Raw genomic sequence first — 25,396 nt, 5'->3', positions numbered from 1 at the left:
CCAAGCGCGAAGTCGCTGGTTAAAACCTGAGCTGGTCCAACACTCAGGGCTTTAAATAACTGAGGAGAAAGTGCTGCGGTTTTAATGACAGACTTTTTAGTCTTCCCCTGAATAAGGACGATACTCCCATTAAGGCCCTTTCTCACAACCTTTGTCATGTAACAAATTCTGTTGGACATTTAAGAACAAACACAAATATACTACTTTAGTTCCAAGTATGTTTAGCTAAAGAAAACAATATAGTAAAATCAATTGCTTCTTACGTTTGGACTTCTCCAGCTAGGAAGATCGTAGTACTAGGAAGATCCACCTTCTTCATGCACTGTACAATGCGGGGACCTACAGGGATCACCACTCGTCGAGTAGCCTCCACAGATTTGGTCTGCGCCAAAAAAGTAATCAGAATCCCAAAAGCAAAAAACGCAATCAGCCTCTCAGAAACCATGTCACTCTACAAAACTACAAATAATACGGATAAAGAATGAAGGAACATTTTAGGATTAGATAAACGTAAAACGGTAGTTTGGGCGTAGCTAATAATTTAGTAGTTGTAGCCTATTGGTAATAAATGTTATCTCGTTTTCTTACTTCGACTAATCGCTCGGGGTAAGGTTTCCTCGGTACACTTGGGTTTCACTTGTGAGCAACTTTGCTGTAAAATAATCATTTAATTCCCTCAACTTCGGAAAATACAATACAATACAATAATTTATTGACATCCGCCCATAGGGGTTTTTCAGTGACAATTTTCAATAATGTAAATGATTCACATAAAAAATACAACTGATTCACAAAAAAGCGAGTATTTACATAATATAACTAAGCAAATAAATATGTATATGAAACTGTTTTAAACTGCACTTCCTTTATTAAATTGCGCTTTAAACTATTAAAAGATTTTCAGATGGTATACATATATTAATAATTCTATAAGAAAAGGATATCTACCCTGTTTCAGTTTTAAATAATTAAAGGAATATTGGGAGCGAGGGGAAAACGAGGGGAGACTGGGGCGAGAGCGAGGGAGCCTCCCCTTACAAACTTGTCCCCCTTACACCACTCTAGTCTACCGTCAAGTTTTCGCCCTCGGTCTACTATCAGTGAACGCTTGAAACAGGCTACCACCTAAATAGCTAGCTGATGGTATTATGTAAAAGTCGTACCAGCGTCGGAAGCCAAACCATAGAAACCATACATGTTCACAAGTTTTAAAAACATCGCTGCACTGATCTTTATCAATACTATTTATGCATGATCATCAATGTGTATTTTAACGTGCCAATTGTGAATTTCTTCTGCATAAAAAACTTGCCAGAATGTCACAGAATGTTGCTGAGTCGTGACAACCAGCACCAGTAGATGACAAAAAAAGGAAAAAAGTAAGTTACAGTGAGGTTCCTTTGGATTAAAAAGTCCTGCTGACCATTTGACTTTTGCGAGGGCGGGGGGGTTTGGGGTGGGTATGGGTGATTTCAGAAGAAAATTTCCTGCAGACTAATTTCGAGGGAAAAGTAGAAACACTTCTGCACTCAGTGTTTGAGTTTCTTTAGCACGAATTGAGGGCACCATGTTTACGTCTCCTAATGGCAAGACACGAGACATTATCATTTCTCAGTTATTTTAAGACTCTGAGAGTTTTCAAGAATCCCCTATGCTTTGACGCCGTGTCATTTCAATTATCTGACTTATTGTATCTGTCTATTGCAGCTGTTTGTTTGTTGTAGAGCCCGCATGGGAAGCAACTCATTTAATATACAGTTAACTCCATTGCGTAAACTTCCCGTAAATTAACTTAATAAGCAAATGGACCGTGATATTGCATTACAGTTTGTGTAAGTAAGTAAGAATGTTCAGGAATCAGCTAAAATAAAAGTAATCCGCTGGTAATAAAATTCAGAGAAGTAAGAGAGAAATGAGCATAACTACAAAACAACAAATTCAACTCAACATTTTAATTTTGGCCGTCTATTTAATTTCTACTTTTCTTTTTTAATTAGCACCAATTAAAGCAGTTTCAATTAATAACATTGATACACTAATGCCACAAATAACGTTTAGCAATGTTTAGGCAATAACTCGTTCAGGACATGTTCTCTTGATATAGGAAATTTTGCAAAGCATAACTGTTAACTTAAAACCTTACTTTTTACATTCTTGTTGTATGGCAACCTTATATATTCCCAAGGGAAGATTTTCTTTTGATATTTCTGTCTCATGGAAGTTTTGGGAAACTTTTGCAACATTAGGTGGTGATAAGTTTAATCTTTAAAGATAGAATATCAGTTTTATGAATTTTTCGTTTACTTTGAAGCGTTTATTTTCTGAACCAGAATATTTGCTAAGAGTGCATCGTATACTTATGACGTACATATTGGGCAAAAAGGCTCTATGATAATATAAATATTTTTCCTACAAACTGGTTTAAGTTCATTGGCTCGATTGCTTTTTTCGGTACCTGGTAAAGTCTTAAAGTTATGAAGAATTCTGTAAAGTGGTCGCCAATAAAATTTTCAGAAATTGTTTCACATATTTACTGTCCTTTTGATCTTTACTGAGTGGTGACCTCTGCAAAGTGAAGACATTCACCCTGACTCTTCAACTAGCTGAGATGATTGAATTTCACCGTTATAAAGCAATTACCTTTGGATAACATTGCGATGTTTTGACAAGGCAGTAAACGAAGAACTAGCCATTTTTGCTCAAACAGACCATTAAAAACGCACTAATCATAACCACTGCATTTCCTGAAATATGATTGACGCATTTACTGCTTTATTTTTCATTAATTATTGCGTATGGTTGTAATCGGACACCTGTGATTGAACAGTTACACCAGCCAGTCATATCAAGTGCACTCAGCTAAATCCACCAATCACAGAATTTTTATCACAGTGACCATAGCAACAACCACTTACTCTACCAAACTGGGATTTTCCAAAATGGACGAATTGTAACATCACACTCTCTGCCAGTGATATTTTCCTAATTCGGGATATTTGGTATTAACAATTCATCCACAAAAAGGTGTTGTAGAAAAATACATTGGCTATGATTAATTGGTAACAGGTCTTCGTGTCGTCCAATTCAGCCTGCAATCATCCTTGTGATTAAAATTTCTAAAGAGTCCAATATGCTCACGATATTGTATTTCTGACTTCAAGGTATCTAAAACTAAGATATAACCTAGACGGAGATTATAGTTATTATTGCCCTAAAGGATTACAGCTTGGTTTCATGGGTTCTTCCAGTGCCGTTTCGACCAACTGACCTACTACCTGAAGAGCGGAAGCCATTCCACTGTCTGTGTCGTGCAACATGCTCCGTTTCTTGGGAAAGGTACGATGCTGATGATTCCTCTGCAAACCAGGCCATGCAATGATTTGCAACACGAATAGGACATGCGAATAGCCCAGCCGTAGTATCCAGAAATGCGTTGCGAAAGCTTCTGTTTAAAGCGATGTAAAAGAGAGGATTTATCGCACTGTTTGCTTGCGCCAGCCAAAAATTGAAATTCCAGATCGCGATGTGAGTCTTATTCCAAACAGCTGGTTGAAAATACAAGAAGTAGTGATTTAGGTAGGTAGGTAGCCAGCATAGGGCGAAACCGGCAACGATGATAGTTAACATTCTGACGACTTTTCGCCTCGCTGCTCCCGTCAAGGTTTTGTTGAAACTGGTGGCATTGCCTGGATACTTGTGAAACCAGACTCTACGTGCAATGAGGCAGTTGACTACAGCTGTTATTAACAGTGGAAGTGCATAAAAGGCAATAAAGGCAAAAATGTGAAAAGCTCTCATGACGAGATATGTTTCCTTGAGATCCTCAGACCATGGCCATTCGGGGAAGCAAAGATAATAGTCTCCACGCTTCTTAACTTTGAACAACAATAAGTATGGCGTAGCAGTGAGTAATGAGACGAACCATATAACCATTGTGATGGTTTTATGTTTGTGGAACAAAGTTAGCTTTAGAGGGAAAAAGATAGCAAAGAAGCGATCGATGGAGATAATAGTCAATGTTATCACGGAAGCAGCGATAGAAACAGTGATGGCATAGAATACAATTTTACACGTGATAGTTCCCATTGTTCCACCGAACCAGCGGTTATGATCGAAATACATGATCCAAACAGCGTTTGGCATCACTGTCAGGGTTAGAATTAGGTCAGCAACTGCCAAGTTCTTGATCAGCAGATAAGTAATTCGTTTCGAAGGTGCTTTTGCGCTCACCACATACAGCCCAATAGAATTGCCGAAGAGCGCGATCAAAAAGATCGTTGCGTACGCGAGGGTGAATCCAAATTTGGTTCCCATTGAGTGCGAAGGGGCCAATGTCGCGACATTTATAGGTGTTGTTGTTTGATTGCTGGAATTCATTCTACGAAAAAGAGCAATAATAAAGTCATTGGTAGACCAAAAATAGGTAAATGAATAAAACAAAAACAATAGGCCCTTTGCAATAGTTTATTTATAGTCACTTGATCTACTTTCTGTAAACGTGAAAACAGTTCGCTTTTGGAAAATTTTGTTAGCAGGAACTGAAAGAGCATGTTAAAATTTAGTAATCTGGGCCCGGTTGTTCGAAGGCCGATTAGCGCTTAACCCGGAGTTAAATTTAACCCGGGTTTCTTTTTTTTTGTGTTCAAAAGCATTTTCTGAGATAATTTCTCCGATATTTTTAGAGCTTCCAATCATTAACTTGTAGACCAAAAGAATTAAGACTGAACTGCTTTTTAAGCTTTCAAATCTGAATTCAAATCTCGCACTAACCCAGCTTTAAACAACTAGGCCCTGTAAATTTTCAGCCGTATATCTCAAAAGGAGCGACTGCAAAAGCCGCCGAAAATTGGAAGGATATGTCTGAGAAAAACAAATCCTGCCAGTCACGCTTGAGTGGTATTATGTACAAATCCTTGTAAATTCAACTGTCGTTTAATCTTTCCCTTACTCATCTAAGGGCTCAAATTGCCTGTTATAAATAAAAAAGAGATTTGAGCCCCATAATGCTTAAGGAAATACTTATGACAGTTTGAAGATTTCCAAATTTACAAGGGTCTGTTTGGAAAACCAGTTAAGCTTGACTGCAGGTTAACAAGAAATGGTTGTTTTTCCTACACGAATCCTCCTAGTTTTCGGCGGCCGTTGCAATCACTACTTTTGAAATATACGGCTGAAAATGTACAGGTTACCTAATTTTAATATGCTCTTTCAGTTCCTGCTAACAAAGGTTTTTAAAAGCGAACTTTTGTTGTGTTTACAGAAAGTTGATCTCGTGATCAACCAATGCAAAAGGCCTATTGCCAAAATTGTCAAATTCCCAAACATGTCCCTTAATCGAAGTATCGACAACTGAAAGAAACGTAGTAAAGTCTGCAGACTGACTACATGCATGCAAGAAATAGTTATCGTATTCCGTTATTGATCATAAAACGTTTGTGTACCATATCCAATCCCTCGACAGCCCTGTTAGATAAAAATATTTCCCTCATTCTAATTGGCTAAAGCACACGCATAATTGACCATAACCGGTTACTGATGACCAAATTTGGAAGATTTTGCGTTTGATGAACCGATGACGTCAAAAGTGCAGCTTGCAGGTTAATGTACCGTAAACCGAGAAGACCTGGGGACGAGGTTGAGATGTTTTGGTTGTGAAAACAAAAACAGCGGACATTTCACTCATTTCAAGAGTAAGAACTAGGCGAAATAATAGCTAAAAACATGGCAAGAACATCAAGAAGACAACTTGAAGGGCGACATCCGCTATTTGGAGAATATTTGCTGAGCTGAATAACCCTAAACGTGTACTATGGAAAATGAACTTAACATCGATGGATCGATGGAGGTAAGCATGTTTTAGCCATGTTTTTAAACTACGAATTATTTTGAATGAATAATAATACAATTATTGAATTCGGCTTTCGTATCATATAAAGAATTATGGAGATCTCGGAGGGTGTTATCCGCCTCTAACACCCTCCTCGAGCTCCATAATTCTCCATAAGATACTCAGCCTCATTCATTAATTGTTAATTAAGCAACAACGACGGCGACGTTAAAAGGTGATATAGGGCTGCTTCAAACTTAATGGCCCTTATTCTATCTCGTTCAATTCGTCAAATGTTGGCAATTTTTCTGGAGGTGAATTCTAAAGGACTGTAACGGAGTTAAGGAAAAGAAAAACAAAGTAGTTGTCTTGTGTTCACGTTCTGCACAAAACGTGAAATTAGGCATTTTCACGTCGTAGTCGTGCAGTGACGGCAAAGAAATGTACAAAAAAGCGTGATATCACGTGCAAAGTTGTTTTGCCAATCTAAACCAACTGCCTTTTTGAGTAAGTAGTTTTCAACACCATGAATTTTCAGTAAAATGACCACTATGTTGAATTACGTCACTGATTCTGAGCATCTCCAACATCGTGTAATGATTGTGTATCAAGAGAGGATAAAGGGGACAGAGAAGGCATCCTCCATACACACCCTATTCCATAGGTAATTCGTCTCGAGTTATTTTTAAGACCACAGATCCCAAGGGGGATTAGACAACAGCCAATCACATAGCGCAAATGTGTTCCGCGTGGATGACCCACGCTCAGAGCCACGCGTCCTTCACGAATTGAGGCAGAAAAAAATGGCGGAAGACGCCGAGAGCAGTATTGCTATTCGTTTTGTCGACGAAAACGACTAAAGAGAGATTTCTGCTAAAGCTGTGTCAGCGGAACGGAAATTAAAAAAGAATCGCCCTTCCTCTCATGTATAGAGCTAACAGTACAGCAGGGAAATCCTTAACACAGTGAATATTCTCTCAGGATCATTTATAATTTAAAGTTTGAAGAGAGCAATTTCTGGTTTGATATTTATTCTTTTATTAGTCTTCTTTTATTATTCAACACAAATAACACTTGGTGTCCTATAATAATAATAATAATAATTTAATAACTTTTAGAGCGCTATTTACATTCACTGATCAACAGCGCTTCACAACTTAGAAAAACTACAATAAAATTATAATTTGTTAAACTAATTATAGTACATGAGTATTACTTGCTACTTGCTTTATTGCACAAACGACCGGTTTCAATAGACCGGCGAAATTTCTCTTTTTATTAAAACACTGAGGTTACCATAACTTCGAGTTAAAATGATTTCACGGGTTGTCAAGGAGTAGAGCGATTCCCTTTTCCCAGGTGAGCGCCGACTCATTTCGCTTCAATATTCAGAAATGCTCTCGATCTCTTTACGCTTTCATTGCCTTTCGCCCGACATGTTGTGCATGGCGTTTAGTCATGCAAAACCTCCACGAAGCATCCACGCATCGCGCGAGGTTACTTTATCCCGATTCTAACTGAATAACTCGAGACGAATTGCCAGTGGAATAGGGTGTGTATGGGGGATGCCTTTTCTGTCCCCTTTATCCTCTCTTGTTGTGTATTCAATATCCTGTGCACGAGTAATCAGAAAATTCTAAAACAAAGCAAAAGAAAATGGTATATTCAAAACTCACTATAGAAGGCGCTTGTTCTGATCACGTAAGTGTCTGAATGGTGGTTAGGTCTTGGCTTGAGCTGTCTTGATTGAAAATGCTATGGTACCTGAAATATAAAGTGATAAATGGTTATATTTCAGTGGTGGATCCAGACCTTCGGATAAGGGGAAGGGGGGGAGGGGGGGCAGGAGAGCGGTTATCGAGACCCTGAGATAAGGTGGGAGCCCGGTCTCAAAAAAAATTATTTTGGCCTTTGGAGCCTCACTTTGGTCTAAAAGTAAATGGGGGAGCGGGCCCCCCGGGCCCCTCCCTTGTATCCGCCACTGTATTTTTAAAACGATTTTTCGCCTTATACCAATAAATCCAGGACAGTCTTGAATTTTGGATTCCAGGGGCCGGATTCCTTGTCAGTGGAACTTGAATTCCGGATACCAATCGTTAGCGATATTCCTGATTCATTGAGCTGAACTCCAGATTTCGAAGCCCAGGAATCCGGATTCCATAAGGAAAAATTTTTCCAGATTCTGGAATCTGGATGATCTCACATGTGGTGAAATGGTTGACTTCCACTCATGATCACTCTTGAGGTATTCGATTGCCCGTTTTATTAGAAAAACAAAATAAAAAACAAAAACAAAACAAAAAGAGAGCTTGCCTGAGAAAACAGCCGACATTTGACGACGCTACCACTGGTTTCCCCCGTTGAAGGTAAAAGGAGGAATGAGTTTGCGGAATGGCATGTGGCATGGCTTGCGGAATGACATAATTATGAGGAATGTAATATATGCAGAATGTATCAAAGAAATAAATTAAACTAAAAGGTGCCCCCTTTTTTGGCGCCAATCAATTTGCAAGAGCAGCTGCTTTTTCAATGTCGAGGGCTCAACTAAGATACCAAAAAGCCAGGAAGGACTCCTTGATTTCTTCTGATTGGTTGAATCAAATTTCCCACGCGGCCCGACCAATCAGAAGCACTACCCAGATCTGGGCGGTGACGCGTCATCAGTATGGAATTCCTGCGCTCGTTTCTCCGACGTCATTTGGCTGGGAAACCAGTGGTGGCGTCGCGAAATGTCGGCTGTTTTCTTACACGAAAACAAAGCAACAACTTTAACAAACGCAAATTAACAAAATAAATTTAAAAAATATGTATAACAACAAGAGAGAATCCATGATGGCGAAAGAAAGATAACTCGATTGGTTTTTTGACGTACATGTATTCTTCTTCCTATAATGGCGTAATATAACATATTCCACCAAGAGAGAATGAGGTATTCTCTCTTGATTTCCCTTGCAAATATTTAGCAATAACCTTAAGGTGGCTGTTGTGAACCACAGTGGATATAAATGTGTCAATTAACTTTGAACGCACTATGATGTTACTATTGCCACCATTAGTGTTAGGTTGACATCTTCTGATCTTATAATAGTGGATCGAATAGTAATCTGTTACTGAAGCCGCCTAAAGAGAAAATACTTTCTACGTTTGGTTTGTGTTGCAAAATAATAAAATAAAATAAAATAAAATAAAGATCCGTCTTTGCCGCTGCGCCATGTTTGTAGCCTACTGAATTGCACGAGTTTAGTTTCAATGACATTAAACAATTATTATTTTTATGTAGTTCAGTGAAATAAAACAATCGCATCCATCAACTGATGACTAAATATTAAATTAAAAAAAAAAACGACACAAAATAAACAGCACTACACGAAAAGTCGTGCATCACAGATTTTGTACGTTGAACAGGAAAACCTTTTTTTTCCTTTTTTTGCTCCTACGTCGTGTTTTTGAATCGAACAAGACGTCGGAGACTGAGAATGCGACAACTTTAAAATCCAGCTGAAAGTCATTTCTCTGAGGTCGCACTGCATGGAACAACAAAAAATATTTTTAGAACATAATTTCAAATTATGGTATAGTTTAAGCCAAATTCGGTCAATTCAAGTATTCCTATATATTTATGCAGATTTAATACACTGGAGTTGATATGTTTTTTATATTTAATTTTTATGGACAAATTAAATTTTAAATTATTCAGCTGCTCATTCTGGTCAGCACAATCGATTTGTTTCAATAACAGCTCTTCTTCCTTAATTAATTGAAACGGCCAAAATGGAGTGCGGAGTAAACATTGATGTATATTTCAGTGCGTTCTAAACTATATTGGTACAAGGACAAGGCTATGCATTTTAGCATCTGGCAGAGAAAACAAAGTTGTACGATGGATAGCCAATGTGCCCTTACATTTCTGACATTTTTCTTCAGGCGACAGTATTGATTAATAGGTGAAAAAGATTGTCTTCTTTTGCATAATAAAAAATGGTTAAAGCTGATTAAAGTTCGTTTCAATTCGAGAAAATCGACTAAGAATCATCGCCTCCCGCTGTTATCTTGACATTCAAAGGTCAGTTGGTCGCGGTTATTGTGGATACAAAAATATATAAATTGAGTAGTATAGCGAGGTTTAAGAATATACTCGTAACTACCGCTTCAATAATAGATGTAAAAGCAAGAAAAATTCAGAGACGTTACAAACTCTCTGGGAAAAAACTAGAATTAAAAGAAACGGAAAGAGAAAAAACCTTCTTACCAAGTCGGAAGGGAGGAAAACTAAATCAACATGTATCAGAAAACAAAGAACTAGGCGGCCACTTTTGTCATCTTTCTTCGAGGTTTGCTCAATTGGCGATCAGTATCAGCAGATCATCCGCCGAATATAGAATTCACTTTGTGGCAGTGAGTCGTCAACCCGTGCCTTTTGTTGGAGTTGCAGTAATTAATCGCTGTCCGTTAAATGACGACATATATAGTGGTTTTGGATTTTCGGATATTAAATTGGCACCACTGTCAATCACATGGAAGTAATCAATGTGGGAAAACACTAACTAGAATGAAACACAAAATGATCCTTTTAGACAAACATTTTTACTACAAAGAGGCAAATCGCTTTGGAGATCTGAATCATGCAAATATGAAAAACTTCCTTGTTAAAATGTTTCTGTTTTTCTTATTTACGGTACTGATCAAAACGGTAGATAAGGTGTAATACAAGTATTAACGTAAATGTATGTCTTGATAAAGTCATTTTGACCAGCCAAAACTTCGAGTTCTGTTAATAAACCGAATACACGAACAACTTGATTGTATAAAACAAATGACGGTCTCAAAACGAGGAACAAAAAGATAATTTGATTTCGCAACAGGATGCAGCTTGAAGTTGCACTAAACATTTTAATTAGTGCAAAAAGCCAAAAGGGTGTGAGCGGAGGTGTTCAATTTTTCACATGCTTCTTTATAGCATTCATCAAGTAATTTGTGTCCGTCCGCAAACCGTCTGAAAGCAGGTTTGAATTCGTCTTCGATGCCGCATTGAATTTAATAATAGTTAAATTTATTTTTTTTCGACTGTATTAGTAATATTACTTTTAATATTTCACGCGTGACATTTCTTTCTTTTGTGTTTCCAGCCGATGCCATTACAAATTAAATGATACTTTACATTTAATTCAGTTTTGCGCATATGCTTTTGTCGTTACGAATTTAAGTGGACACAAAGTCAAAAAGGCTTCCGTGACCTACGTTTGCCTGAGATTCAGGTTATAGTGCTGCTTTAAAGTCGTGTCAAAATCCTATCTGACTAAAGCTACCCAAACCTAAAAGCAATTATATATTTTGCTCTCGGATGTCAACATATTTTAACAATATTTTAGGGTATTTTTGGTTGGAAGGTTGGAGAAATATATACTACGAATGCCGGGTAACATCAAAATACATGAACTACAGAGGATCACACTGCTTAGAACATCTCACATCCTAAGAAAGGCATTATCCATCAAATAGACTTCTACCTCATTCCACCCTAAGCCCTTGGAATGGGCTCAGCTTTTATGCTGTATTATGGTATAATTTAAGTTAAAGAAGATAATAATAATAACAATAATAATAATAACAATAATAACAACAACAACAACAATAATAATAATAACAATAATAATAATAATAATAATAAAGACATTTAAAAAACTTAAGAATAAACACATCAATGACAAATCATTAAATTCACTGTTTTCGGTTTATTTCGCGACGTTTTCTGGAGTACTCTGTCTTAATCTTTTTACCTTTCTTTTTTTCTTGCCTGCAGTGTGCCCTTTTATGAAGATTATTTAAGCTTTCTGACTGTATGTACCCCTTTAAGCCCTAAGTGCTACGTGCTGTTTTCGACATAACAGCAATTAACAAAAAGGCGTACGTAGTATGCCACTAAAAAGAGCATACAAAATCCACGTACACCCACTTAAGGCATCAAATCATATATCATTTTTTCTTTATTGAATAAGTTAACATCACAACAAGACACTGCAGTGAACAACTTTATCTTTTCATGAAGGTGCCTCCAATCTAAAATCAAACGAGTGGTTGTTAAATCCTGCTAATTAAAAGTAAATCTGAGGTGATTTGGGCAATAGAGTATGTGAATTCATAAAAGAGCAATTCAAGCACAACAGTGAGTTAAATCACTTACAATAAGAAACGTGCGGTAGCTTAGTTACAAAGTAACTGGTATTTACTGCAACCTCAGATTATTTTTTTATTATTGTCTTCATCCCTTAGTTTTAATGGCCAATTGCTCAATTCGACCTGCAACGAAAGAGCAGTTTTTGAGCAAATCAAATGAACAGACATTACTTAACCACAACGTTAGCGAAAGAGAAGGAAAAACAGACGCAATAAATGTATAAAAAAAATTGCTGGTTCGCACGTAACCGATAAATGGATTATGCAAGACGTAAAATATCTGCTTTGATTCTCTTCCGACTATCTTGATTTGTTTTGGTCTAAAAAAGAGACGCCAAGCTCTACGACAGACGTCACGCGTCTACGCTTTGAAGTTTTGATTGCAATCAACAAACTAAGAAGGAAAAAATAACGATTTCAAATTATGTGTGGTGTACGTAAGATAACATGGAAACAGACTCTTACATTACCATAGATTTGAAAGGATTTTTGACAATGCTTGAGTGAAGATTTAAAATTGCCTTTCAGTGGACGAAAAAATGGAGTTGCACAAATTTGCTCCTTGTAAACTATATGGCAACACAGGGGCACCCAACGACAATTTTCGGAAAAATATCTGTTCGGAAGACGATTGGAGATCTAGAATTTTCGGAACATTTGTTGTAAAATTTCTTGCTTGCCTGCCTCTCCTAGTATTTTCGAACATCTAAAAAATGGTATAATTGCCTATTTTTGACGGATTTTTACCCCAAACAGGTCGCCTAGAATTTTCGGGAGCCTTTTTTCTGGCTGAAATTTTCGAAAAGTTAAGTTTTGATCCCTATAATTTTCGGATCACTAGACTTTCAGCTAAGAAATCCGAACAGATGAAAAATTTTTAGCGGATTAAAATATGCCTATATCTACCGTTTAAATACTAAAATACGTTTAACAATTCTATGTTTAAGTGGTCTTGAACTATATTCTCGTTGGGTGCCCCTGGCAACGGCCACCTTGGATTACTTATTCTTTCAATACAAAATGCCTTTCTTTACCGATAATATTTTGTATTGTGTTGAAAGGGGGAGTATTTTTTAGTGGAGTTTGTCATTCCACGGCTGTGGAGTCGAGTGAAAGAAAATTATCCAATGCCCGGTTGCATATCCAGAGTTTGGGGGTGGGGGGATGAAGATATGATGGTTGCCCAAGAAGTTTGTCCGGGAGCGTTATGTTCAAATGTCTTCTTTCTGTTGGATTTTCAAAGAAAGATCTAGATCGCGCGAAATTCGACTATAACTGATTGCCACTTTTTTTTTGGTTATTGCTATCGTGGTAATACCAAAATAAGTGGTGAAAACTTTATGGCGATCAGCCGAGCATAAAATACTCTTGTGGAGATTGAAAAATATCGGTATAGTCTGTGAGAAACTGTACCGGATTACCTTAATGTATTGCAACATTGAAAATGTTCATGAAAAACAGGTGCGTCAAAGCTTTTGGAAAAATAGAACTGTAGAATTTCAGTGTTATTTGAAAAAGAATTTTACTTGGACGCGAGAGCTACCAACGAAAAGTAGAAGTGCTGTATGTCCTAGAAAATTTCACTTAGGTGCAAAAGAAATCTAAATGAAGACAGCAAATAAAATCGGAAAAACGCCTCTGACGATTTTTTGGAAGTGAAGTTTTGAAAACAAACCAATAATAGGTTTGAAAAAGGGAAACTTTACAATTAGTTTCAAATTTCACTTACAAGAGGGTCTCTCACGATTATCGGCTGAAAGTTGGGCTCTTTTACGGCTATCGGTTTATGTTTTCAGTTACGGTTAACAAAAAAGTTAAAAATTAATTTCTTTACTTTCCGTCTTCTGCATCTTGGCGTGATTTTCTTTTCCTCAGGGGCTACTGATTCGTTCTTCGCGTCGCTTTGAATTTGCTACTCTCTTCCCTTTTAACTAGGGTCTTTACCCCACTGAAGAACAGATTGTACAACATGAACTAAAAAAGGACAAGCAAACAGATAGAGAACTCGAACATTTCTGTGACTCTCACATTTACAAGTGTCGGAGCCAAGAGAAGAAGTACGGCTTCCTTGCCGCATTAGAGTTTTCTCATTCTCTTAAAATGACATGAACTTTTTGATTAAAATAGAAAAAAAAAAGGCTAAGCTATTGCCAGTCAATTAAAATTTTTTTGTGAGCCATGAAAAGGATCATTCCTCATGACTCCTGATAAGGTAAACAACAGTTCATTTTAAAGGAATCTTCGGGAAAGCAATACTAGCAGAAACGCGAACGTACGGATCGGAGTTAAAGTAGCCGCGAAGTAAGAAACACAACCGGTCAAAAATGAGTTTAGCGCCTTCCTCAAAATTATCAAATCTAAGGAGCAAAATTTTCTTACGGTTGACTCTTTTTACCTTATTTATGGCTAACGGTTAAAATTTTTCAATTTTAACGGCTATCGACTAAATTTTGGGCCGTTTTACGCCTATTGGTTAACCCCATTGAGGCCCTCTTACAAAAGCAGTTCAACAAGCTTGTAAAAGTTCGGGGAAGAGTTTATATTAAAACATTTTTTAACTAATGCATGTAAACACTTATTTACAGATGTTTAGAGAAGATGATTTACATAAGCGTGGGGTTTTGCACTGTTTCAGAGAAAACAGTGGAAAAGAGGAAACATGAGGAAGAAAGAAGAAAACGAAGATATGAAGAAGTAGGATAGAATTTGAACCTCTAAGATAAAAGCTATGTCAAGACCAGTCAAGCGATTTAATGTTTTGAGGGCCTGTACTTTCGTTGTCGCGGTACTTCACCTAGAAGCCGATATTCGACATGTGTATATTTCAAAAAAATGTCAATGGAAAATGACCGTCGTCTGGCAAGTCAATAAGAGTTTTTGTAAGCTGAAATTGAAGAGGGGAAGTTTATCTGTGTCTAATCCCCTTACATAAGTGGCGGCAAAAAACAAAAGCAACAACAAAAAAAACGTAGAATTATAATTGTTAGCACCCAATCATAAGTGCTGAATGGCTTCTAGAAGCTTCATGCAGGGGTCGTGATAACTCTTTCTCCTTTTTTTTTCTTTTATGTACAGCTGTAGCTGTATAGTTATATCGATGTATCGAGAGGGCGAGAGAAAGAGAGCGTGGAAGGTTCTTATACGTCCTCCTCCCCCCTCCACGAAATAAGCAATTAAAAACGGTTGGCCAAAAGACAAAACTAAGTCTTAAATTTACCGCTTATAAAGCCATCATCTGCTCCAAAACCATAGAAAATAATGTTAGTCATCGTGAATGACCAGATTTCGTATGCGACGTGACCCTGGCTAGTAGCTTCCCCAGGCCCTATACCCAAGCGTTCCCGCACGGCTGAACAAGCGTTAGCCTAGAAAGCGACCTACACTAGTTCTATTATTATTTGTTATGGACTTTTAGAGCTGGATTTAAGATGGATGATTTTAAGTACGGGGCAACCAAAGAGAAAAAAAAAAATTCTCGCCGCTTAGTAGTAAGGAGGTAACTAAATAAAATTAAAGCATTCAACGCAAAGTTGCTGGATTATCTTTTGACGTTATTTTTAATCGGTAATTGCTTAATTTGTGAAGGCAAATAGCATCTTATAAAGTAAATATTACGAAAGAATAATTTATAGCCTGAAGGATATAGAAAATAGACGTAAATAAATTCGCTTTTTCAGTCGTGAGATTAAATTATGCCCTAAGTGCACAAAAGATGAGTTGTCTTTTCTGAGTCTTCCTTTTTTGTAATAGTAAGGGAGGCGACAAACTCTTCACTTATCTAAACTTGTAACAGGATATATCCTTTCAACAGAAATAATTTTCATTATGTAATTCATTTTGGAATTTTTTTCGTGATTTTGAGTGGAAACTGACAAAATACAATTTTAAAAGTTCAATCAATGACATAAAATATGTTTTTTTAACTTAGATAAAATGTTAAAAAAAGTACAACAGAACAAACGAAATTTAATAAGTAGGCTTTTTGTCGTGTACGATAAGACATATTGGCGACAAAAACGCAATAAACAAGAAATTTACCCAAGGAAAAGATTACATTTGTTGGCATGGAACTAATCCCTTCCGCAGCAGACAACGGGAAAAGATTTATAGCATTAACAACAAGAAAATGACGTAAAAACAAAAAAAGACAGACGCCAATCTGCTTAGGTTATAAAGTTATGATAACAATCAATAGACTAGGAGAAACTAATGTCATGAATTAATTTATATGTACTGCACGTAAGAATTAAGCCCCGGAACAGTCTAATTAGACGCTTAGAATATTATTTCAGACTGGCAATCATTCTTGGCAATTTGTTTTAACAGATTTGTAGGGGGTCTCTTGGGAAAAGAATAAGTAACAAGTACAACTTGTATTCGCTATACCATTCCATCATTATTACAAAATTCATTTTAGCTACGTGTATATAATTATGTAGTTATTATTTTAAAGAGGTGTTTCCTTCAGTCCGGGGTTGGAGTCAAGAGAAAACAAAAAATTAGCAAATACCCAATAGTTCGCCCACGGGTAGGGTGAGGTTCATGCAAGAGTTTCATCGGCCTTAGGGACTAAAAAAGAATAAAAAGCGATGAAGTCTTTCTAAATTAAATGGTGAGGTCCAACGTAGGAACCAAGCCAGATTTATAATTCTAAAACACGTTAAAGCTACTTACGGCGTTATTTATGCATATCATTTACGGCACGGAGGGACAGAGCTTTAAGCGCTATATAGCTATATAGAAATGAATTTAATCAAAATTTTAATTCTTCGATTCGTATGGAAAAATATTATAAACAAGCCTCACCAAATTTATGGACTTAAGAAAACAACAGTTTTATAATCAGGTTCAATTTCATTTGCAAAAAGTTACCGATTCGACTAACGTGCGAAAGAAAATGGCCTCATTTTCTTAGAATAATGTGTTAAGTTGAGATACTATTACCACAGACGCGTCGTAAAGAAGATTTAGATTTAAGCATGGGAGTTTTCAAAGCTTCCGAAGAAACAGGAATTGAAAGAAATGTGGTAGAGTACGATACGACTAAAACCAGTACATGGCAAGTACTATACAGATAAGCAGAGAAAAAGAACTTAAAACAGGTTAGTTTTCACTTACGTTGTCGAAGTTAACTTCACCAGCAGGCAATTGATGTATAAATTTTAAAAGATACACCCCAGGAATACGACAGCTGTCTTGTAATAAATTGCACAAATCGAGGAAAGTTTTTTTGAAAATTTTGTCAGAGCTAAAATTCAAATGAAGGAGTATTTTATGAAATTCGCATCATAGCCCAACATATTGAAGGAGAAATAATAGAAAAAAATGAATATCTTATTACTCCTATAAATTTCAGAGTTACCTTTTAAGACTTTCTGCTTTTTTTCGTAATTGTATAACTTAATATATTTATGTGTGAGACGTTTGCGTGCTCATGAAAATAGAATTTCACGAGGCTTAATGAACGGTTTATTGAATAACAGAAGCTAATTTATTTTTTTACTTCAATGTCGAGCGCCCTTCCTTGCTAAATTAATAACAAGTTAATTTCCTCCACGAATCACGCAATTTTGGCCCTTTAAAAAGTCACTCGTCTCCCATTAAAGTAGAATGTCGATAGTATGGGTTAAGCTCTGTCAAGAATCCTAGTTCCGGGTACCTCCTCGACTTTCGATCTTTGAAAGTCTTTAAGGCGCTACAAGCCAAACTGAGGTTGAAAGAAAAAAAGTTAAATACAAGCAAAAAAACACCAAAATCAATCGAAAACTATTATCCCTTTCGGATTTCTCTTGTTTTATTATATTATTTCCTTGAGGAAGGGTATAGACTTAAATCGCGTTTATTATCATTATTACTATTATTGTTATTATTATTATTATTATTATTATTATTATTATCATTATTATTATTATTATTATTATTATTATTATTATCACTTATTTATCATTATGTTTTTGTTTTTTTTACTTTAGGGCTTGTTTATAGGGCCAGGATCACTTTTTAACCTTTATTCGGTAAGCTATCGTTTCCATGGCTAATAAGTGTGTCACCTTTTTTTTTCTTCGTAATCAACACATGATGCCCAGAACCAGCTTATTTCTGACTTAAAATTAAGATATTGACTCAGGCCGGGAAAGTGGAGAACTTTGCGTGAAATGTGGGGTCCCATGTAGCAAGTAAGTTTTCCTTTGTTTTCCTGAAAAGGGAAAAAAATCCTACCCAATGTTTATTGGGTTTGGGATCGCAGGACGATGAGCAATAGCTCTCATACCTGTATAATTCAACAGCAATTGAACACACAAGCTTACTTAGATCTTAGAATTAAACATATGCTAGATCAATAAAAGGCGCCTATTGCCAAAATTAGTAAAACTTCAGGAAAAGTTCAATGTTACGCAGTATTTTGCCTCGATTTGCCCGCTGTTTCGGATCTTACCTTTCTTTGTTCCTCTTCGCGCATTTTTCCTACAGCGGCTTGAGCCTACGCGAAGTAGTGAACATTAATTAAATTTAAATTTAAGTTTAGCTCACTAAAAGGTTTGTTACGAACATTTCTTTGGGTCGATTGGTCCTCGTCGATTTAAAGGTGCCCTCTTCAAGAGCAGATGCTAGTATTTTCATTAAAGAAATAAAGAAAGAAAAAAATAAAAAATAATAAAGATAATATAATATAAATTATCCTTTCCACATGATACTCTAACAAAATGGCCCGTGAAGGTCAGTTTAATTTTATGATTCTTCCGTGACAGGCAAGAAAAGTAAACTTGAATATCTAGTATTTTTTAATTAGCTGGAGCACTTTGCCCTTCCAATGTTTTCCTAGTTTTCTCCCAAGCCTTGACACTCGCTAACTTTGCTCCCTAGGATATTGCAACGTCTCTGAAAGCTGCTAGATGATTGGCAATTCTACCATTATATCCATTACACGTAATTATACATTTTGCACAGATCTCTTTTAATGCAATTACTGACTTTCTGTAGGAAGAGGAAAGTACAGCGAGTATTTAATGTGAAATTGTGGGTGTTACAAATGGTCAAATTGGTATTCATTATGTATTGAAATGTTTGTAGGCAAGTCGTGCACCTCAACCCTAATGATACCGCTTGTTATAAAAAAACTTTCTTAGTATATATCTTATGCGACCCATTTGTTGTCTCTGCTGCGCCGGCGTCGAATTTTGTGCTTAAAGATCTGTAATTCGTGAACCAAAATAAAAATTATTAATACTAATAAAAGAAGATGAATGGAGGGTGACTTTCGCTAAAATTGTGGTCATGACGCTCATAGACGTCAACAAGACCTTATAAAGAACAAAGCTTTCTCTACGGCTAGATTCAAGTCACTCCAACAAGAATATGGCCATACTATACAATGCGAAATTAAACCTTAAGGCACGCAATATTCAAGCAGGAATTTCTCACAATAACCACTTTACAGACATATCACTTCTCCTTACTTTTGAAGTTCACACTAATGTAAGTTAAGGTTAGAGAACTTACAGATATTTCGAACAACAACAATTTGCCGTCTGTACCGGCAGCACCACCTAAAACCCTCTAGAATTCAAATTTTATCAGAAACATTATTTATTAATAAGAATTTGAGTGTCTATGTATTTCCTTCAAATTCACAAATTTGCTAAGCCGCCCGACGCATAAATTCATGATTTGAGACAATCTTTCTTTTTTAGTATCATGTATTCATTGTTGAAAATTTGACGCCATTTCCAGAGTGTAATTGTGGCTTGCACCCAAAAGAAGGTGACTAACATGTCAACAAAGGATAAATTTCATGAATTATTCCGTGTTAAAAGTCCTCTTAGACACAGCAGCGCTTTGCGTACTTAAAAACTTATTTTCATTTTAAGTCTTCCGCTCAAACGACTACCGCTGATCCTAAAAGAAACTGTTCCTTTTAAAAGCGTTAGCCAACTGATACTTTATAAAGTAATATAATGCTGCAACTAGAGTCAAGCTATTAGAATAAAAAGCGATTTTGTGTCTGCCAAAAAAATATATATATATATAAGCGCATCCAATGACCATAAAATATATAATAAAAATAATTCACAACTATTAATGAAAAATAACACCGTTGAAAAAGTGTAGATAGAAGATACGATTAGCTTAGGTCGCTGCAATGCCTTCCTTTTCCATATCATAAATTTATAGTAGTGTACTGAAAGGTTTTTCAGGGAAAAACGGTCAAAAATCAGCCTCAGCGACTTCGCATTGTAAATATATTGAATATTAACTCGTGTATGTGTAAAAGTAAAATAAAGTAAAATTCAAGATCTCAAATTGGAAAAAAAAAAGAACCCTCTAGGGTTTTTTTGCTATCTTACCTTCGAATCCAGTGCGACGCTCCCGACCTTCAAACAATCCGCTCTCTTCAGTGGAAAACGCCAGTCTCAGTTTTATATTTCTGTTAATTAGCCTCGACATTTATAAACCTCTTTTCCCCCGTGGGATGCTTATCAACTGTTGGCTTCCCAAATAGAAATGGAAATTGCGTTTTGTGCCTGCCAGCCGCTGAGAACGTGCTGTTGGACTAAACAATTTTCTTTGACTGAAAATCTGGATAATTCCTGGAGAGGTGATATGAAAAACCATTTAAATGTTCATTGATAAATATTCTTCTTGATATATTTAATCTACAGACGACAGGTATCTTATCGAAGGTCCTTTGAAGTGGATAAAAATATGAATTTAAACGGGAAGAGAAATTAGAGGCCGGAAGCTTAAGATGACATTTACTTTTATTCCAAAAACTTAATATACCTTCGCACTTTATCCACTCGTGGAACGTCTATTGTCTCTTCGTCTGGTTGGAAGAAAACGCAATTGTCCACAAAAACCAGGATGAATAACCAAAGACAAACAGGGTATTTAGAAAAACTATATAAGGAGGGAAGGATCGATTTCTAAGCCGGAAAAATGAAAGATTTATAGCATGGAAACTTTGTTTTTACACAAGATGGTCGCATTTGTTTTAAGAATTTTTAAAATCATTATTTATTTTACTGAATGGTGTACACTGATAGATCTGTTTTTGGTTTGTTTTGTGCCATTATTTGCTTGCGGAAGTGAAACGCGCGTAGTGCATGTCCAAGCCCTGCACCATACGTAGGCATACGTCTCGATAGCCTCAAATTAGGAAAAAAAATTAACAAATAACCAACGCAGTACGTGGTTCGGGCACCCATTTGTTGCACGCTGTTGTAGTGAGAAATTTGAGACGATTGCGCAACATATAAAAAGCAGATTTATTGCGGCTTTTGATCGTTAGATTCAAATCAGTTCACAAAAATGTGAGTTCATGATGACATCGCGTTGGATCACCGATAAAATCTATTTACATTTGTATAAACAACAATTTCTTCCCTAAGTATTTCAACAATACTGATTTTGAAATTTTATTTCTGATCTATCCTGTGATATTTTATAATTTTCCTTATACAATATTGACGAAAAACAAGTCAAAAGAAAATAAAGACCATCAATATCAGCAAGTTTTCATTACAGAGCCATTCTATATAGACACACGTCTTAACAGTAAAAGTCGCACAACTTTCATGGGACTTAAAATAAATGCACAAAAATATTTCTTTTAATTTATCCCACTTGACAGTCTGGTAAAAAAACCTGCTGTTTCTCAGGCGGGATTTCACAAGGGAAAAATAACATTGAGGCACTTCTGTGACTATAACTAACTTAATAGTCGAGGTGAAAGTTAAGCATGGGCGTGTAAATGTATGTTTGATTTAGGCCAAAAAACCCTTCAAAAGACAGTCTCTAATAACCTTATCTTACTCATTACGTAGGTCTCAAAAAGAGTTGATACACTAAAGCTTCCTGTTCACTGAAAAATTTGTTTTTAATTCGAAAGATGTTATCATACATAGTACAGAGTACACTTACCTGAGTCAAGTACACGAGAAACGCCCTTTTAATTTAGCGTCGTAAACTCTTAGGCCTTATTTCTGAAAGTCGCTCATAAATTAATTTCCAAAGAGTAGGTCGAGGAAATAACTTTTTAATAACGACAAAGGTATAATTGTGGATAAAATAATGCTTTATCTGCATGCATTGCCACAAGGGAATCTCGATTCATCCGCGTTCTTTGGCGAGGCCGACACATTGCGGAATGTATGTGGTAATAGTCCAGTCAAATTGTGGTTTAGCATCAGACTAATTGCAACAGAATTTTTTTCAACGTCATTTAATTGTTGAATGGCTTTGTAACAACATACTAAAAATCTGCCAAAATTGGTTCGGTGAAACATGAGAAAAATTGGCAAAAAAGATTTTCAACTTTCACCACAGAACACCCAATTTCAGGAAGATCACAAATTCAGATAAAACATTTTTCCTCAAGAATTTTCGACACAACATGGCTAATGTATTTTGGGTAGTTTTGGTTTAAAACGCCGACTAAATGTGTGAGAACCACCTGGGTCGGTGTTTCGTCTTGACGGCTTCGCACAGGTTACCCAGCCACTCGTTTGTCTTCACATTCTGTTTTCCAAGCTGTAATTTTTTTTCTATGACGGCACTTAACTGAAAGGGAAATTATTAGTCAGTCTGTATTGACATATTAGTAATTTTATTTTTTTGCGCAATATCAGAAATGCAGAAAGTATTTTTAGTTTTACAGGCTTGTAATTTTTTTTTTTTATATCCTGCAACATGGAATCAAATTTAGTAGCTGACTGATGTTGAACAGTTTGATTTGATATTTTGTTCACCTTCAGTCAGCTACTAAATTTGCATCCATGCTTCAGGATACGTGGAACTAAATGTGTGCAATGGACGATAGCTTTGTATCAGTACAAACTGTTTAACCTATTCCCATTTTCTGTAATCGAGTTTTGTGAAGTAGTTATGCTCAAACCTTGGACACAATATGTGTGATCGAAATCAGGGATTCTTTTTTTTTTCTTACGACATGCGCAACCTCCTTTAGGATTATGACTCCGTACTTTACAGTGTAAGTGAATAAATATTCTGCTTAGGACTCTGTCTATTTGGTTTTTGCTAGATCATAACGCTCTGCGCTTTTCATTACACCTGGCCGAATGTGTTCCAAAGGAAATCCAGAAAACCAACGCAGTGTGATTGTTCTTTTTTATCTTCTCCTTGTAGCGAGGCTCAGATTTAGTTTAGTGTATCTGTGTGTTTAATTTGTATTTTCTGCGGCAGCTCTTCATTTCTTGGTAAGGTGAATAAGATTAATTGCTTGTGGTCTAAAGGCATTTATATTCCCTCCTTGCATTTCTTTTGTGAGAACAACCCTGAACCTCGACCTGTTTTTTTTTTCGTCCATTGGCAAATGAAGACCTCTTTTTTCTTTAACAATCATGGGATCCTAAACATTTGAAAATAATTGCAGTGGTCAATGCAGGCACGAAAGTACTTAACATATGTACGACATTAATAATGGGCTTGCCTGACTTAGCGTCTGATGTGTCACCTCTTTTTGCGGAACCCATGTTTCTCTTCGGATGAGCGTTGTGTAACACTTCAACTTACTGCAAGTTAACCTTCTGACTGAGTTGCGTGAACTATGCTCTCCGTGGGAAATTTCCATTACTCCAGAGACTCTTCCAAGATATTTTCATACGCATTGTTTTGGCTACCCAGAGTTAATCTTTCCATTAAAAACCAGCTTCCCTATTATACTATTTCGTTTTCTTGAAACAAGCGTTTGCTAGAACCAAAGTTCTTATGCGATGAATGTTCCGTTAACCTTTGCGAAGGTAACAACACTTTTCCTTTAATAACAAGGCATTTCCCTCTCATCAAATTCATAGGCACTGGAGCTTAACCTGTTCAAAAACTCTGCATTGTTGGGCGTGGTAAAGAATTAGTAAGACTATCCTCCCTCCTCTCCAATTCACTTTTCACAAGAAGAAAATGAAAAGCTTCGAAAAAGTGAAACTTGTATATTTGAGGATGTTGGTACGTTAACAAAAATTAATGTATAGGTAACCGTAAAAGCCAAAGCATTATCTTGCTGGATTTTTGAAAACGTACCGAACGAAAATTGCAGTCTTTTCACTGAGAAAAAGACCAAAAGCCGAAGGGAAAATGAGCCCAAAAATCCTCCTAGAAAAGAACAATGAAAGGAGAAATAGAAAGATCGAGGAGAAAGAAACGAGGAGAAGAAAGAAGAACAATGGCTGCACTCTTCGTTTTTATGTTGACTTCTTTGGAGATAGTTGTTGAAAGAAAAAAACTGTTTCAGGGGAGAGCTCTATTTTGGCTGTAACGTTATGCAAAAATCCAGTTCTGATATATATTTTTCTGACCCTTGCGGGCTAACAGAAATCTGATAAAAATGATATCTTTTAAAAGCTAATGATTACGTAACGGCTTTCATTTTTTAGAGTTAAAGCCTTACGACTAAATTTGTCATAGTTTTACAGCCAACAGTTCACTCTATTACTCTGAAAGCCTATGTTGTTTTAGGGTTCCTTGAGTGGAACATGGGCTTCCTGTACAAAAGCCAACCGTGGTTAATATTTAACCCTTTTGAAAAAAGAAACACTTCGTTTTTATCACCGAAAACTAGGTAGCAGTTATTCTTTCTTCTTTCACTTTTCCATAAAAGTAGCAAACACATTTTGTGCATTTTTTGTTTAACCGTATAATTTCAACTAACGTGGGTGTCCTGTGTCAAAAGCTCAAAATGTTTAAAGCTTAATTTTGACATGTTCCGCCGAACAGATTTTGGCGGATTTTTAGTATATTGCTAGATAGGCCACCGCTTACTTAAATGACGTTGAAAACAATTCTGTTGCAATTAGTTTGATCTTGAGCCTCCAAAATTCCTAAATTAACTGGACTATAAGAATACCTATCAGTCATGATGACTGCCTGTCTTTGGCTTATATTTATTCAGCTCTTTTTTATTTATACCCGCGCTCGTCATGTTGGCTTCGTCTGTGATCTACTTGCTAAACAGATTCCATTTTGCCTTGTGTCCAGTTCTTTTAGTTCAAAGGTGATGTTGAAATGCCGTTAGAACAAAAATTGTGGACAATGTAGCCACCACATTTTTTAGACATCTTCTGAGAACTATATCAAACAAAACAAAAGTCATATAGACACTATTTTGTTACAAAAATAAGGGCGATATAACTTGCCTCGGATTGCTCGACTGTTCGATGATTTAATTCCTTCTTCGATAATTCCAAGGTCATCTGAGTTCTACTCAGATTCTGCAAACCATTTGAACTTGCGCCTTTACTTGCTTCAGTCCAGAATGATGTCGTTACAATTGCAAACAGGTATTAAGGTATTAAGCTACCTTGAAAAAGAAAAAAAACAACAACAACAATCAAACAAAACAAACAAATTGAATTTCCTGTGACGACAGCCAGGTCTGCACTT

The 25,396-nt window shown here is 36.4% G+C and overlaps 1 protein-coding gene across 1 annotated transcript; it reads right to left on the bottom strand.

Annotated features, from left to right (window-relative positions):
• Window positions 1-1,937: 1,937 nt before the first annotated feature.
• LOC140933164 (neuromedin-K receptor-like) lies at window positions 1,938-10,264 on the bottom strand. Its single transcript, XM_073382679.1, has 3 exons — window positions 10,077-10,264; window positions 7,504-7,591; window positions 1,938-4,378 (listed from the first exon to the last, which is right to left on the bottom strand). Exon 3 carries the CDS (start codon window positions 4,375-4,377, stop codon window positions 3,220-3,222), a length of 1,158 nt encoding a protein of 385 aa, XP_073238780.1. The 5' UTR covers window position 4,378; window positions 7,504-7,591; window positions 10,077-10,264; the 3' UTR covers window positions 1,938-3,219.
• Window positions 10,265-25,396: the final 15,132 nt, after the last annotated feature.

This window comes from Porites lutea, chromosome 4 (assembly GCF_958299795.1).
Source record: "Porites lutea chromosome 4, jaPorLute2.1, whole genome shotgun sequence".
Lineage (NCBI taxonomy): Eukaryota > Metazoa > Cnidaria > Anthozoa > Scleractinia > Poritidae > Porites > Porites lutea.
The sequence above is the reverse complement of the archived record's forward strand: the minus strand, read 5'-3'. Positions and strand labels throughout refer to the sequence as shown.

What these genes read in the sequence shown, in the direction of transcription:
- LOC140933164 (XM_073382679.1), bottom strand. Translation starts at nt 4,377, where the DNA reads ATGAATTCCAGCAATCAAACAACAACACCTATAAATGTCGCGACATTG.